Genomic DNA, 13,507 nt, shown 5'->3' on the forward strand with positions numbered 1-13,507 from the left:
TATAAAAACAGGGTGACATCTTGAACGATGCAAATGTTTTACCGGGCAGAGCCTTGGGCAGCTCTGCCAAGTCTCCAAACTGTCAAACTGCCTCTTGTTCATAAAAAAACAAAACAAAAAAAAACAAAAAAAAAAAAAAACAAAGAGGGAAATCTAGATACCATTATCCCTGTTGGCGGTGGACCTCAGCTTCGGCATCCCAGCCTGGAACAGCCCTCCCAATCCGGGAGGGCCACCTCCTCCGAAGTTTCCACCGCCACCTCCGCCGCCGCCGCCACCTCCGCCGCCTCCACCATAGCTACCGCCGCCGCTGGCACCAGGTCCTTTGGGTTCTGCCAAAGGAAGAAAATACGCATAAGAAAACGCACAAGTTTTTACCAGTCCTCATCCCAGGGAGCTGTAACACAGCGATGAAACACAGCGGGCTGACTCTGGGCATCTGTCCGATGATGAGATTTCCTCTCTCAAACGAGGGATTTTAAAAGGTTGATTTTCCCCCCAGAACAGAAGGGTTTGGGCTCAGTGGTAGAAGAGACAGGAAGAGCGATGTGTAACCATGACTGGTTGCCGAGTTAGTTAATATCTGCCTGCTCTATGTCCTAACATTTAGCGAGTGAAATGATCTTTAAAGAGGCTCTGAAGAGAAGGGAAGGGAGGCTGAACACGAGAAAACACATGGTAATACACAGTTGCGATCCCAGTGCTTGGGAGGCTGAGCCAAGAAAGTCTAGTGCCAGGCCAGGCCAGGTTAGCCTGCGCTAAACAGGGAGACTCTGTCTCAAAACAAATAAGCAAAGTAGAACCACAGGAGAAATATCTGAGTAAATAAAGAGGGGGGGGGGAACCCTAACTAGCTAATATTCCTTTGAAACATCCATTATTGACATGTATTTTTTTCAGCATTTTTTCCATCTTCATGGAAAAATGAATTCTCTGATTTTATGAATAAGAGGCAGTTTGACAGCTTGGAGACTTGGCAGAGCTGCCTAAGGCTCAGCCTGGCAAAACATTTGCATTTTTCATTTTTTTTTTCTTAAAAAGTATCAACTTTGGGGCTGGAGAGATGGCTCAGAGGGTAAGAGTACTGTCTGCTCTTCCAGAGGTCCTGAGTTCAATTCCCAGCTCATAACCATCTGTGATGTGATCTGATGCCCTCTTCTGGCCTGCAGGTGTACATGCAGGCAGAGCATTGAATGCATAATAATAGATGAATAAATCTTTAAAAAACAAAACTATCAACTCTGGGCCAGTGAGATGGCACATGGGTAACGGCACATAGTGCCAAGCCTGACAGCATGAGTTCAATCTCTGGGACCCACACGGTGAAGGGAAAGAACGGCCTGAGTTTGATCCACCCATGTCAAGATGGAGCTTGCAGAACTGTCACTCACTTCCACAAGAGTGACATGCCACCTGCCTGCCTGCATGCACACCCCCCAGCCACACACACATGCACATCCTCTCAGCCACACACACATGTACACCCTCTCAGACACACACATATGCACACCCTCTCAGACACACACATATGCACACCCTCTCAGCCACACACACACACACATGCGTGCACACACACACAGACACACCCCAGCCACATACACATGCATATCCCCCAGCCACACACACATGCACACCCTCTCAGCCACACACACATGCACACCCTCTCAGCCACACACACATGCACACCCTCTCAGCCACACACACATGCACACCCTCTCAGCCACATGCACATGCAAACACCCCAGCCACACACACATGCACACCCTCTTAGCCACATACACATGCAAACACCCCAGCCTCACACACATGCACATCCTCTCAGCCACACACACACATACACACACATACACACACATACATACAACTTCACACAACAACAAGTATAGAAAAGTGAAAAATAAGCAAAGGATTGCATTGTATTTTTAGAGCATGAGTGGATTGTTTGTTTAACCATCTACTTATTTGATGGCCTTTTAGGCTGATTTAAATAGTTTCCTAATATAGAGCCCAACTGTAAGCTTCAACAATTTAAAATTCTTTGCAAACCAGTAAGATTTTGTTTTATTTTGCATTTACTTACAAAAATGGTAAAAGATTTTTTTTGAAATAGGAAACAAGCAAAAAGGAGAAAAAAGAGGAAGAGGAGGTAACGAAGGCCCGCCCTGCATGCTGTCCACTTCTCTGCTCTTTCCTTCCACCTTTGAGTTATAACCGGATGCTGCAGAAAGCTGGAACAGTGCCAGTTATATTTGTTTAAAAACCACATTCAGTACCGCATTCAGCTGAGAGCAGTTCCTCACTCACTTGCCACATTCGGTATGTCTGCCTGTGTGGCATTCTGTATTTTTCTCTGAATGGATGACCTCATACTGGTGGTGGTATTATTATTATTATTATTATTATTACTATTATTATTATTATTAAATGTTACTGGTTCTATTATTATTATTATGAGTTAAATAAAAATGTTTGACATATTCATCTTATATCTCTGAGAGACATGCTCTCTTTAAAACTATCTTTTAAGTAACTTTGTGTGTGTGTGTGTGTGTGTGTGTGTGTGTGTGTGTGTGTGTTTATAAGGCTAAAGACTGCTGAAAGTCCTATTTCCCAACCATACCTAGTTCTGGAAAAGTATCACATGAATAAGACCTACACACTAGTTGGCAGCAACCAATACTTAGGCAATATTTACATTTGTTTTTGGAAACAAAGCAAAATTTGCTATTTATGTCTTTTAGATTTTTTCAAAAAGTGTTTGTAGGTGTGTGTGTGTGTGTGTGTGTGTGTGTGTGTGTGTGTGTGTGTGTATTTGTATCTCTCTCTCTCTCTGTTGAGACAGAGTCTCCTTGTGTCGCTTTAGCTGTGTAAACTAGGCTGGCCTTGACCTCACAGGTGGAATTGAAGGTGTGCGCCTTCATGCTGCCCTAAAGACTTGTAGTTTTTATTATACGAGCTACACATGCTTCTTGTTAGGGTCCTCCAAAGAGTCTTTTGTTGTTTTGAACATGTGCTTTAAAATTATGAAAGGGACATTTCTTCTTACAGTTTGTACTTATTATCGACACAGAGAAATTTTGCTTGATTTAGCGACTTTGTTGTATATTTTAAGTTAAAAGTTACAAAAAAAGGATGATCTTTCATTTTCTAATAGGCACGCAGTTTTCAAATAATAAACGCTCCCCCCTTTCTAAGAACTGTGCCCCTTCTTTCTGTTTTCTATAAATTATTACTTTGAAGGCTGAACCTTCTTAACAATGTGGATTATCAATGTTGCTATGGTAACTGTGTTCTGATTTTAATAAGCCCTCTTCTGTTCTGAAGGTAAATATTAACTATTAGGCTACCTTAGGTTTTCGTTTTGGTTTTTAATATTTACTGTTGAGAAGGGTCCTTCTATTGTAGGCTTAAAGACTTTCAATACAGAATCTTATCAAGTAACTACTTAGCATTTACTTAGTTGAGTGTATAGTTTTTATTATGAAGGATAAATTTTAAATCTAGCACTGAAAAATGGGATTATCTTTGGTCTTGATGAATTACTCTTTGTAGTTTTTTTGCTTGGTGTTTTCTTATTCATGATAAATGGTATATGTCGGTTTCTTATTTCTGGAACTCCTCGGCTGACAGTCTGTTTGGGTGGCTGTCCTGCCCTTGACGGAATGTTCACAGCATCTCTGACCTCTTCCCATTAGAAGCCTCCCATCTCTACAGGTAGAGAGAGACAGCTAAGAACGCTATCTAGGCTTAGCGAGTAAGTCAGTGGTAGAACATCCGCCTAATGTGCTCTTGGCTATGGCTATGGTCCCTATGACAAAATGAAAACAAGAAAAACAAAAACAAAAACAAAAAACAACAAAACAAAACACTCACAGCAATGTCTGGAGACATTGCCACAGATGCTCTGGGCAGCGGGATCACCCCCAGATGGAAAGCACCAGCATGTACACTTCTTGTGGGTGCACTGCCTTTGCTACGTTCTGGCACCAGGATGGTGGCAATTTCATGATGCCCACCAGAAAGGCTTGCTGTGGCTTCCTGCTTGGCAATGCTCCATACAGCATTTGAGTTAGTTGTTTCTTGAGATTTGAAACACAGAGCTTACTAATAAAAAAAAAAACCATTTGATTCCAAAGTTTTTCAGAGAGAAAGGGTCATCTTTTTCATTGTTTATGCAGGCTTCCTGAGTGAAGTTTAGTGCATTTATGGTTTCTTGGGAATTACTTCCAAGATTTTAAAATGTGCTGAGCACCACGAAGCACACTGAAATCCCATCACTCACAGAAGAAGCCATCTGAAGATATTTGAGCATGGAACTTCACTATTTCATCCTTCATTTTAGGAAATGTTTCACATCTCTATTGACTGAGATTCCATTTTATACATTAATGTGTTGTTTTTCTAAATCAGTCATTAGCTCTCTTTCTTTCCCAGGTTTATAGATCTCTGATGAAGACATAGTTTGGTAATGAATTGGCAAGGACTATTTTACCTCAGTCTAAACCCAATTACAGCAACAATTTTAAAAGTGTTTGCAAAATTGCTTTAGTGTGAAGATTAAAATTTTACTAATTTAAGCTAAGAATAATATAACAGTGTCTTCATCACTCAAATATTATTTGTCACCAAATAATACATCTTAGAACAGCACACATACACACAGGACACACTTACGTGGTGTTGTAAGTAAGAAGTGTGCTGTCCTGTCAAACATATCCATCGGTTTTGTCTATCTGGAGTTCTGCCCCTTGTTCACATGGGGAAGTGCTATATATGGTTTATGTGTACCTGCCCCCCACCCAGGCTCACACGTGGGAAACCTGGTCCTCACTGTGTCCATGAGAGAGGAAGTGTGACCTTTAGGAAATAGGGGGATGGTAGGAAATAATTAGGCTACTGCAGGGGGTGGGTTACTGCCCTCAGAGCTCCCCACCCCCGTGTGTGTGTGTGTGTGTGTGTGTGTGTGTGTGTGTGTGTGTGTGTATTTATATATGCCTTCTGCCATTGCTTGTGATGCTGTCCCTATGAGGCCCTCACCAGAGCTAGGACAATGCCAATGACATACTCTTGAAACTCTAAACTATAAGTTAAGCCAATTCCTTGTCTTCATAAAGTACTTGGTATCAGGAATTTTGTTATAGTAACAGAAAGTAGATTAATACGACAAAAATAAAACAAAACTGAAATTGAGGACAGCTGGCTGGCTCCAGGTCATTTAGTATAAACCGTAGGACAGGACTGAGTTAAAACACTAGCATGCAGAAGCACTTTGATATAGCACCTAGGGGGGCGTTGCATGCAAACAAATACAAAACCATGGATGGATTTGTTACTTGCGAAGGGCCTGGACCACAGTATAGGTATCTAAGTGCAGGGGCAGCGAAGGCATACATTGGATTATATTTTGGCTCAGCACCACTGAGCTTCTGAAGGGAAAAGGCTAACATCATTTCCACATAATGGAAGACAAGGACCTTAAAGACCATGACGTAAGACCATAAAGTTTCCATTAGGAGTCGGGAAGAGGCCCAGCCCATCCAGTTTCCTTCACAGTTGTCAGGAAATGCACACCTGCTCCTCCAGGGCTCCAGGTTCTTACAGTAGAAAGAGCGGGCACCCTCTGTCCGCAAGTTGGTAGCTTCTCTATTCCCACTCCAAAGACCACATTTCAGATGGCTATTGGACCAAAGCTTCCCAGACAGAACTGTGCTGGGCTCTCAGACAGAAACACTGTGGGGCATTTTGATCTAGAGACCAGACTGTTAGTCACATTCTGAAAACCCACAGTTCCTTTCTGCACCCTACGCATCTCATATGCGCCTGACAAGAGCCCTGGGCAAAGCACCTGACAAGAGCCCTGGGCAAAGCCTTCATTTTCCTCATTCCCAGTCTTCATATCTTCCTCTCTGACTCCCCCTCCCCCTCCTTCTCCCTCCCCTTCCTGCTAGGCCCCCTCCCCAGAGACTCCCTAACTACCTCTGAGCCACCTAAGCCCAGCATCTTTATTCACTGTCTGCAAAGCTTCATTTGGTGACTGTTAGGTCAGACAGTTTTCTATGTCAGGGTACATGAGATCTGAGGCTGTGATAAATGCTGGTGCTATCGAAAGGACAGTGTCAAGATCTGGATCCGGGCAGGAATGGTTTTCACTTCATCCACAAATGCCAGCTAGGAGGCTTACACTGTGGGCGCTCACTTGTTTACAGAGACCCTGGTTTTACTGCAGAAGGCGTCTCAGACTCAAGATGAACAGATAAGCAAGCACGTGATCTCATTTCCTGTCTCCAAACTCCTGGGAAACACGTTTTTTCCCCCCTCTAGAATCTCGATTTGCAAACAGAGCACTGTATAAGCATTTGGAGCTCACAGCACACTCGTGTGGTCGGTAAAGAGGGGTCCACCTCCACTTTACAATCGAGGACATTAAGGCTTGAAGTTGTGGCCCAGTGGCTGCGCTGGGCCCTGAATCCTGATTCCAGGACGAGGACGCTTGCCATCTGTCCTGTTGTCTCGTCATCTCTGATGCCAGGAGCTATGGGTTAATCTCCAGAAAGCACTGTGAATAATTCAGAGAATCGCTGCTGTGTGTTTCTTGGACAAAGAATTATTATGCTGGCTTCCTGCAGCATTAGACGGGGCTCAAGCCAAAGCTGTGGCTACAATGACTAACTCAGTCCTGTCTTTTGCTAGCCTTGCAGCTGTTGCTAGTGAGGGGGGGGGGGCGGAGAGGGACAAAGGGAGGGAGGGAGAAAGGGAGGGAGAGAGAGAGGGGAAGAGAGAGGAGAGGAGAGGGAGGGAGGGAGAGAGGGAGAAGATGAAGATCGAAAAGCTGGTTGGAGGCACAGGTTGGCCATTAAGCTAAAAACCATTTAGTACTTTGGAAAAGAGTTTTCACTTACTGTCCAATATTGGGGCACTTCTGTCGTTGGTGACTGTCTTCTTTAGTTTCTTCCCCTTGCTGATGTCAGAGAGAAGAGCATTCCTCCCAGCCTGTTCTGTCTTATTCAAGGTAGGTTTCTCTGTGTTGGCCTAAAAGGTAACCAACCACATGGTCTTGGAGTAAAATTATGTGTGTATCTCTCAGTCAGACAGCTTGGTTTTTAAGATTCTGGGCTGTAAACTCTATGTGAGTTTTGGATTTCGTGTCATTCTCCTTAAGACCCAGGTTTCTGGCAGCCGATACAGCAACGAAACGCAGGAGGAGTAAGTCTGTGATAACATCTGAATTTTCAGACCTTTTTCTGCCCCTAGACAAACAGCCAGGGTGAGCTGGTCCCCTCACACGGGCCCTAAGTCTGAGAGGACTCTGTTGCTTGCTACTTGCCCTCTTCTGAGGCTGTGTCCTGGAGACCAGAGGGCCCCACTTAGCACTCACCTGCTGCAAGAAGATGCTGAATTCTGTCAAACTAATAAACTTAGAAAAAAAAGAATTTCCTCTCAGTACATCGTACGTCGACAAAGGTGCTTTTCTCTTCTAATTTGTCAGATTTGTTATGGCATCATTTACATACAAGTGAACCAATCACTCTTGCTAGTTCAAAGCATTATTAGTTTTGACAAAAATATAGTCAAGATATGGAACAGAATATTTTTCCTCGCCTCACAATTCCCTCATGTTCTTTTGACCATAAGGTATTTCCGATGTTTTTTGTTTTTTGTTTTGTTTTTTTCGAGACAAGGTCTCTCTGTGTTAGCCTTGGCTGTTCTGGAGTCACTTTGTAGACCAGGCTGGCCTTGAACTCACAGCGATCCGCCTGCCTCTGCTTCCCAAGTGCTAGGATTACAGGCGTGCGCCGCCACGCCTGGCTTATGTGTTTCCAATGTTTAATTCCTCTGAAAGCTTAGCCCAGAGAAAGTACACAGCTGTTTTCAAATGCTCGGGCATTTCTTATAACCCTAAAGTTCCTGACTGTGAAACTGAGGGCCCAATCCTTTAGGGTTAGGGATGTGGACACTCAAGTGTAACACACAGACTTGGAAGGAAGCACTCTCACATGTGGATCCTGGCTTGGCCCTGCTCACACTAGGGTCACAGGCCCTTCTAGCAGCCATGAGCGTCCCCTGGGATGGCCCCGCCAGTTATGAGCCTGAGAAGTAAAGCCAGGAAGCACATGGTTTGACTCCTTGGTCTTTCACTGTCAGAGTGAGAGGCGGAAGGGCAGCTCAGCGAAACAGAATTACAGCAAGCTGCAATTATAGTCAAACAGTGAGAGATCCTTGGCTGTGATGCTATCAGCCTAGCACTTTCTGTGTCTTGCGTTTCATTTTAACTTAAGTCTTTAACAACCCTGTGTGCTATTTCCATTTTACATAAGACACACGCACACGCTCACGCGCGCGCGCACACACAACACACACACACAAAGCAAAAACACCAGTGAAAACCTGTAGTGCAAGTAAGTTAGATTTGCCCCAGTTGCCAAGGCTGAGAGGAGGGGCTGGCAGTCTGACTCCAGACCTTCCCTGGGATCAGAAAGAATGGTAAATATGGGCTCCCAAATGGTCCTTCCCTCAGCCCTCAGCACCCCTGGAGGTGGCTTGCTGGGAGCTGCCTGGCTGTCCTTCTAGACACATCTTTCACATGGGTAACTTGGCTTTGCTAGTGATCTCAGTGTCTATTACACCTAAAAAAAACCAAAACCTTTAAAAACCACCTGGTCCCTTCATTTTAAGAGTGAAAATCGGGGGCTGGAGAGATGGCTCAGAGGTTAAGGGCACTGTCTGCTCCTCCAGAGGTCCTGAGTTCAATTCCCAGCAACCACATGGTGGCTCACAACCATCTGTAATATGATCTGATGCCCTCTTCTGGCCTGCAGGTATACATGCAGGCTGAACATTGTACACATAATAATAAATATATAAATCTCAAAAAAGAATGTAAATCAGCTGAGGTGTAGACACTAACTGATGTGGCCACGGTGGACACCTTCAATTTTGAGTCAACAGCCATCAACAGTGGTTCCCCACTTGGCTTCAAGATTTACCTTGTCACCCGATCTCCTTGGAGGCCAACCTCTCTCAGGAAGTAGACCAGAAAGAACCCTTAACTACATGCTGAACTAGATCAGTATCCCCTGACGGCCACGAGTCTGCCTTTCCTCTTCTCCTGGATCTTGCTTTGAGTTCTGTATTTGTATTTCGAGCTGGCCTCAAATCTCCTGCCTCAGCCTCCAGAGTTTGGATTATAGGTGAGCCACCTTACCTGGCTTCAAACTTTAATCCTTTAGGGTCAACATTCATGATTTTAAAAAATCTTCTCATGTTAATTGTGTTGATATATGATATTTTCATTAAATTAAACCACTATATTATTTTCTGTACTGTTTTTTAGTGAACACTCTCTTTTAAATTAAATCACTGGTTTTTAAATCACCCCCTGGGTTTGATATGCCAATCATAAATTCTTAGAACACATATTAAAATAAATATATACCAGCATTAAAATTCTAAAACTTAGCCCATGTGCCAATTAGTAATGATAGCAGCTCACAGTTTGGGAGAAATACAGATAAATGAATCTTGCCACATTAGCCAGATAAGAGTATTTTCTAGTTAATCCACACAAGGGCTGCTTAAATTTTTCATGGACTGACACTTATAAAAATAAAATTAGCCAAGTGGTGATGGCGCACGCCTTTAATCCCAGTACTTGGGAGGCAGAGGCAGGTGGCTCACTGTGAGTTCGAGGCCAGCCTGGTCTAGAAAGTGAGTCCACAGAGAAACCCTGTCTCGAAAAACAAAAAACAACAACAACAACAACAAAAAAAAAAAGAAAGAAAGAAAGAAAGAAAGAAAAGAAAGAAATATTATAAAAATGAGTTGATAAAAAGATACACAAACTTAGGGCTGGGTATGGTGGCCCACGCCTTTAATCCCAGCACTCAGGAAGCAGAGGCAGGTGGATCTCTGTGAGTTCGAGGCCAGCCTGGTCTACAAAGCAAGTCTAGGACAGCTAGGGCTATTTATTACACAGGAAACCCTGTCTCAAAAAAAAAGAAAAAAAGAAAAAAAAATATACAAACTCTGCCTTAGAATAAGCCTAACTCCCATCAAATTGCTATAAATATTTCTAAATGCTAAACACAATTCTTGTCCTTATGACCATAGGGTCTGTCACAGGAATCTGGGGAGCAGGCTGAAGTCTCAGAAGAGTTATACAAATGTGGGACCTAGATCAAAGGACTTTTTCTTCCCAAGCCTCAGTTTCCCCATCAAGAAATAAAGGGATCCATCCGGTCATCAGTGTGGGGCTCCTGAGCAGCAAAGGCTTACATGGTGGGCGGGGCTTTTGGATAAAATCGTGTCTTAGAGTCTTCCTAAAAGTGGATGCACTAAAATCCCCTGACAGGCTCATCAAAGGACCAGGAGGAGCCCAGTGATGAGATTCCTTTGCCAAATGATGATGTAGACACAGGACAGGTTTAGGTGGGGCCTGAGCGTGTGTGAGAGGTGGATGGGAGTAATGTGTGCTGAGAACAGAATGTGAAGAAACGGGCGAGCCTGGAAGATGGTGGATACATTGTAGAGAGCCCTGGCTTCCTTGACTGGCCCACCCAGGGCTTACTGGCGAGGCACTGAGTTCCTTTTAATGGGAGAAATGATACATCCTGTTTTAGAGCTGCCCTGCAAAGTCTTATTTTTAACTATCACATTTGCCTTGATGGACCTGGTAGAGAAAGCCTAATAGAGACCTTGACCAAACACTTCCTTTCTGTTGCCTGGATTGGAGAGGTCTAAACTAGGGTATAACCTCAAAAAGACTGCCCCCCACCCCACTCCCGCAAAGCCTTCTACAGCAGACCTACGCCAGAATGCCAATCAATGCACTCACTACACAACTCCATGCCAGGTTCTGACTTTGTCTGGTCTTCTTCGTGCACAGAGTGAAGGGAAAAAACCCTGTGTTGGCATGCTCCATGAATCATCCCAGCCCTTGGGAAATAAAGACGGGAGTTGCGGACCAGCTTGAACTCTGTAGCAAGACCATTTCTAAAACTTTTTTTTTTCCCCTTAAAGAAAAAGTCAAGAGAGAAAAGATACTCACAAGCGCAAATGTTGGCGGCGGTGGAGGTGCTGGTGGGGGAGGGACAGGCATCTTGGACAGCTAAAATCTCAACAGTCTTGCTGGTAAATCTGTAAAGACAAAACACAGCGGTGCGTTAGCTCTCTCAGTGAGAGGCTCCCTACTTTTTCTACCACAGTGACACAGGCTGCCCTTTAGAAGGGATGGGGGTAACTACTGGTCCATCGCTGCTCAGGCAGGACCGTTTAGGGGGGACTGTGGTGGGAGGGAACGTTTGAGAGGAGATGCAAGGCCTGCACTGCAGGCCACAGTGGAACGGAGCAGCTCTGAGCCTGTGCCTGCAGAAGCAGGAAGATTTTTCTGGGAGCTACTAGAAATGCACCCCAGTCTGGTCAGGCTCACTTCACGTAGCACCTCTTCTTCCTCGCTCATTTGCATAAAAGACTTTCTGCTCTCCGCACCTTTCAGCTCCCCTTGAATCAGGGCCAACGTTTTAATAAGACCCACCCCCCAGATGTTCCAAAGCACTAAAGTTCAAGAATCTCTTTACAAAGTTGGAGCCTCAAGTCAGAGAACAGCCTCGGATGCTGGCCACCCGAGTTCTGTGCAACACATGCCCAAATTCCAGCCACAGGAATGATTTTCCTTTAGTCTAAATTGTCTCGCCCAACTGCAGAAAACGATTTCTTAGAGCTTCAATATTAATTTTGTTTCAACCACTAAAAAGTTGAGGTGGAAAATGTACGCCTTAAAACAAACCATCCTCTGAAATACCGCAGGACAGCGTGCTCCCTGTGAACGGCCACGCTAGACTCCTCACAGCTGCTTCTAAACAGGAACAAGGCCATCTGGGACCTGCTTCCTTCAAAGGGGCCTGACCATGGCATGGGACTTAGCCCAGAGCAGCGGAGCACCCCAGCCATCCACGCACTTAGGAAGCAGAGGCAGGGCAGCATGGCAAGTCTGAGGCCTACACAGTGAATCTGATCTACAGAGCAAGCTCCAAGGTGAGCCAGCATTTACAGAGAGACCCCCCCCGAAATCTCACCCCCCCCCCCCCCCCGACAGGGAGCATATTTACTGACACTCTTTCCTTAGTTACAAATACCTCAGCTTCCTCTTATAGCCAGGAATTCTAAGACCTAGAAAAACCGAGCCTGTCACTAAAAACCTTTCTGTTTATTTGAATCATTTCCTTTTTGGTCCCTGCTTTAAGGATACCTTAAGCAGTTTTTTTTTGTTTTTGTTTTTGTTTTGTTTTGTTTTGGTGAAGTGTGCCTGTTAACCAGGCTGGAATCCTCTGACATAAGAAACTGTCCTAGACTAGGACCGGCCCAGATGAACAACTCCCACGCCCACTTCAGGGCTAAAAGGCGGTTGCCTACTTGTGCCCTTGAGCTGAACAGCTTCTAAGCACAGTCTGGAACCTTCCAGGCTGAGCCTTACGGTCGCTTTTTTAAACTCCCAGACTCCAGTCTTGGCACATAACTCACCACATGGATCAAAGAAGACCAATTTTGTGTCTTCCCATGCTGGGCGCGCTGCCAGGCCCACATCTTGGCTGTCTTCTTACCAGACCATGGATTCCACCAGGTCTCCCCAGTGGCATAAAGTAAGGGTCTCACTAAATACAGGTATGGTAGGAACAAGGGAGCACATAAGTAGGCCAAGTGTTCACTGCTGGAACGGCTTACAGCATACCCGGTGTACTATGGGGCTTGGCCAGAGTGTGCCACTGCATCTCAGTGGAGCTTGCTGGCGCTCAGTGCCCGGGACTTGTTTTCTTGGCAGCCTGGGACTTCCTGGGTGAAATAAAAAACCCCAAACCTTGAAAAGTAATGGTTTCCAGTCTCCTACAAGGTTAACAGCCTACATCAATCGGAGTTAGGCCTTCCTGAGGGATCCTGGGCCCAGACACTGACGCTACCACACCAGGCATTCTTGCCTGAATCTTCACACGCATAGGGTTCACAGGTGGCACGGGGGGCTCGCGGAGTTGGGTGATCAAAACAGACTGCTTATTTTAAAAAGACAGTGCCATGCTTCAGCACCGCTCTGACCCTGGAGCCCCTGGGAACCTTACAGCTGGGGCCCATTTGCTAACTGTGAGGTGGGGGGGCATAAAGACGATGGAGGAACACCGTGAGTGAAAGAACTGCTACCCCGCTCCCTGTTCTAGAAGCTCAGCCTCAGACTTGCTCCAGGAAGCTCACAGTTTCTTCAGCATGCTTGGAAGGCTGAATTATCCCTGAACATAAAATGACTGATTCTGGGGACCTAGACAACTTGCTAGTCACTTAAATAAGCTGCTTCTCAGTCTAAAGCTAAGATAGAATTCAAGCTGTAGTTCACTCTATGAGCCCCCTCCCTCTCCCCCCCCCCCCCAACACACACACACTAACTAATCTGCAGGGTGGATTTCCAATAAACCCACCACTGGGCACACCTGACAGTCCTCAGAAGGAGGCTCTCTGATCCTGGGGT

At 45.1% G+C, this 13,507-nt stretch overlaps 1 protein-coding gene across 5 annotated transcripts in view; it reads right to left on the reverse strand.

The window, feature by feature from the left end:
- WIPF1 (WAS/WASL interacting protein family member 1) overlaps nt 1-13,507 on the reverse strand; it is a 110,428-nt gene that overhangs the window by 13,413 nt on the left and 83,508 nt on the right. For all 5 annotated transcript variants that reach the window (XM_084800079.1, XM_084800081.1, XM_084800082.1 and 2 more), the window contains exons 2-4: nt 11,045-11,133; nt 6,900-7,029; nt 162-332 (exon numbers count right to left, since the gene is read on the reverse strand). In XM_084800079.1, coding sequence (XP_084656205.1) covers nt 162-332; nt 6,900-7,029; nt 11,045-11,095 — 352 coding nt within the window. In that variant the 5' untranslated portion in view covers nt 11,096-11,133. The remainder of the gene's footprint in view (nt 1-161; nt 333-6,899; nt 7,030-11,044; nt 11,134-13,507) is intronic.

This window comes from Acomys minous, assembly GCF_964271855.1.
Source record: "Acomys minous genome assembly, chromosome: 10".
NCBI lineage: Eukaryota > Metazoa > Chordata > Mammalia > Rodentia > Muridae > Acomys > Acomys minous.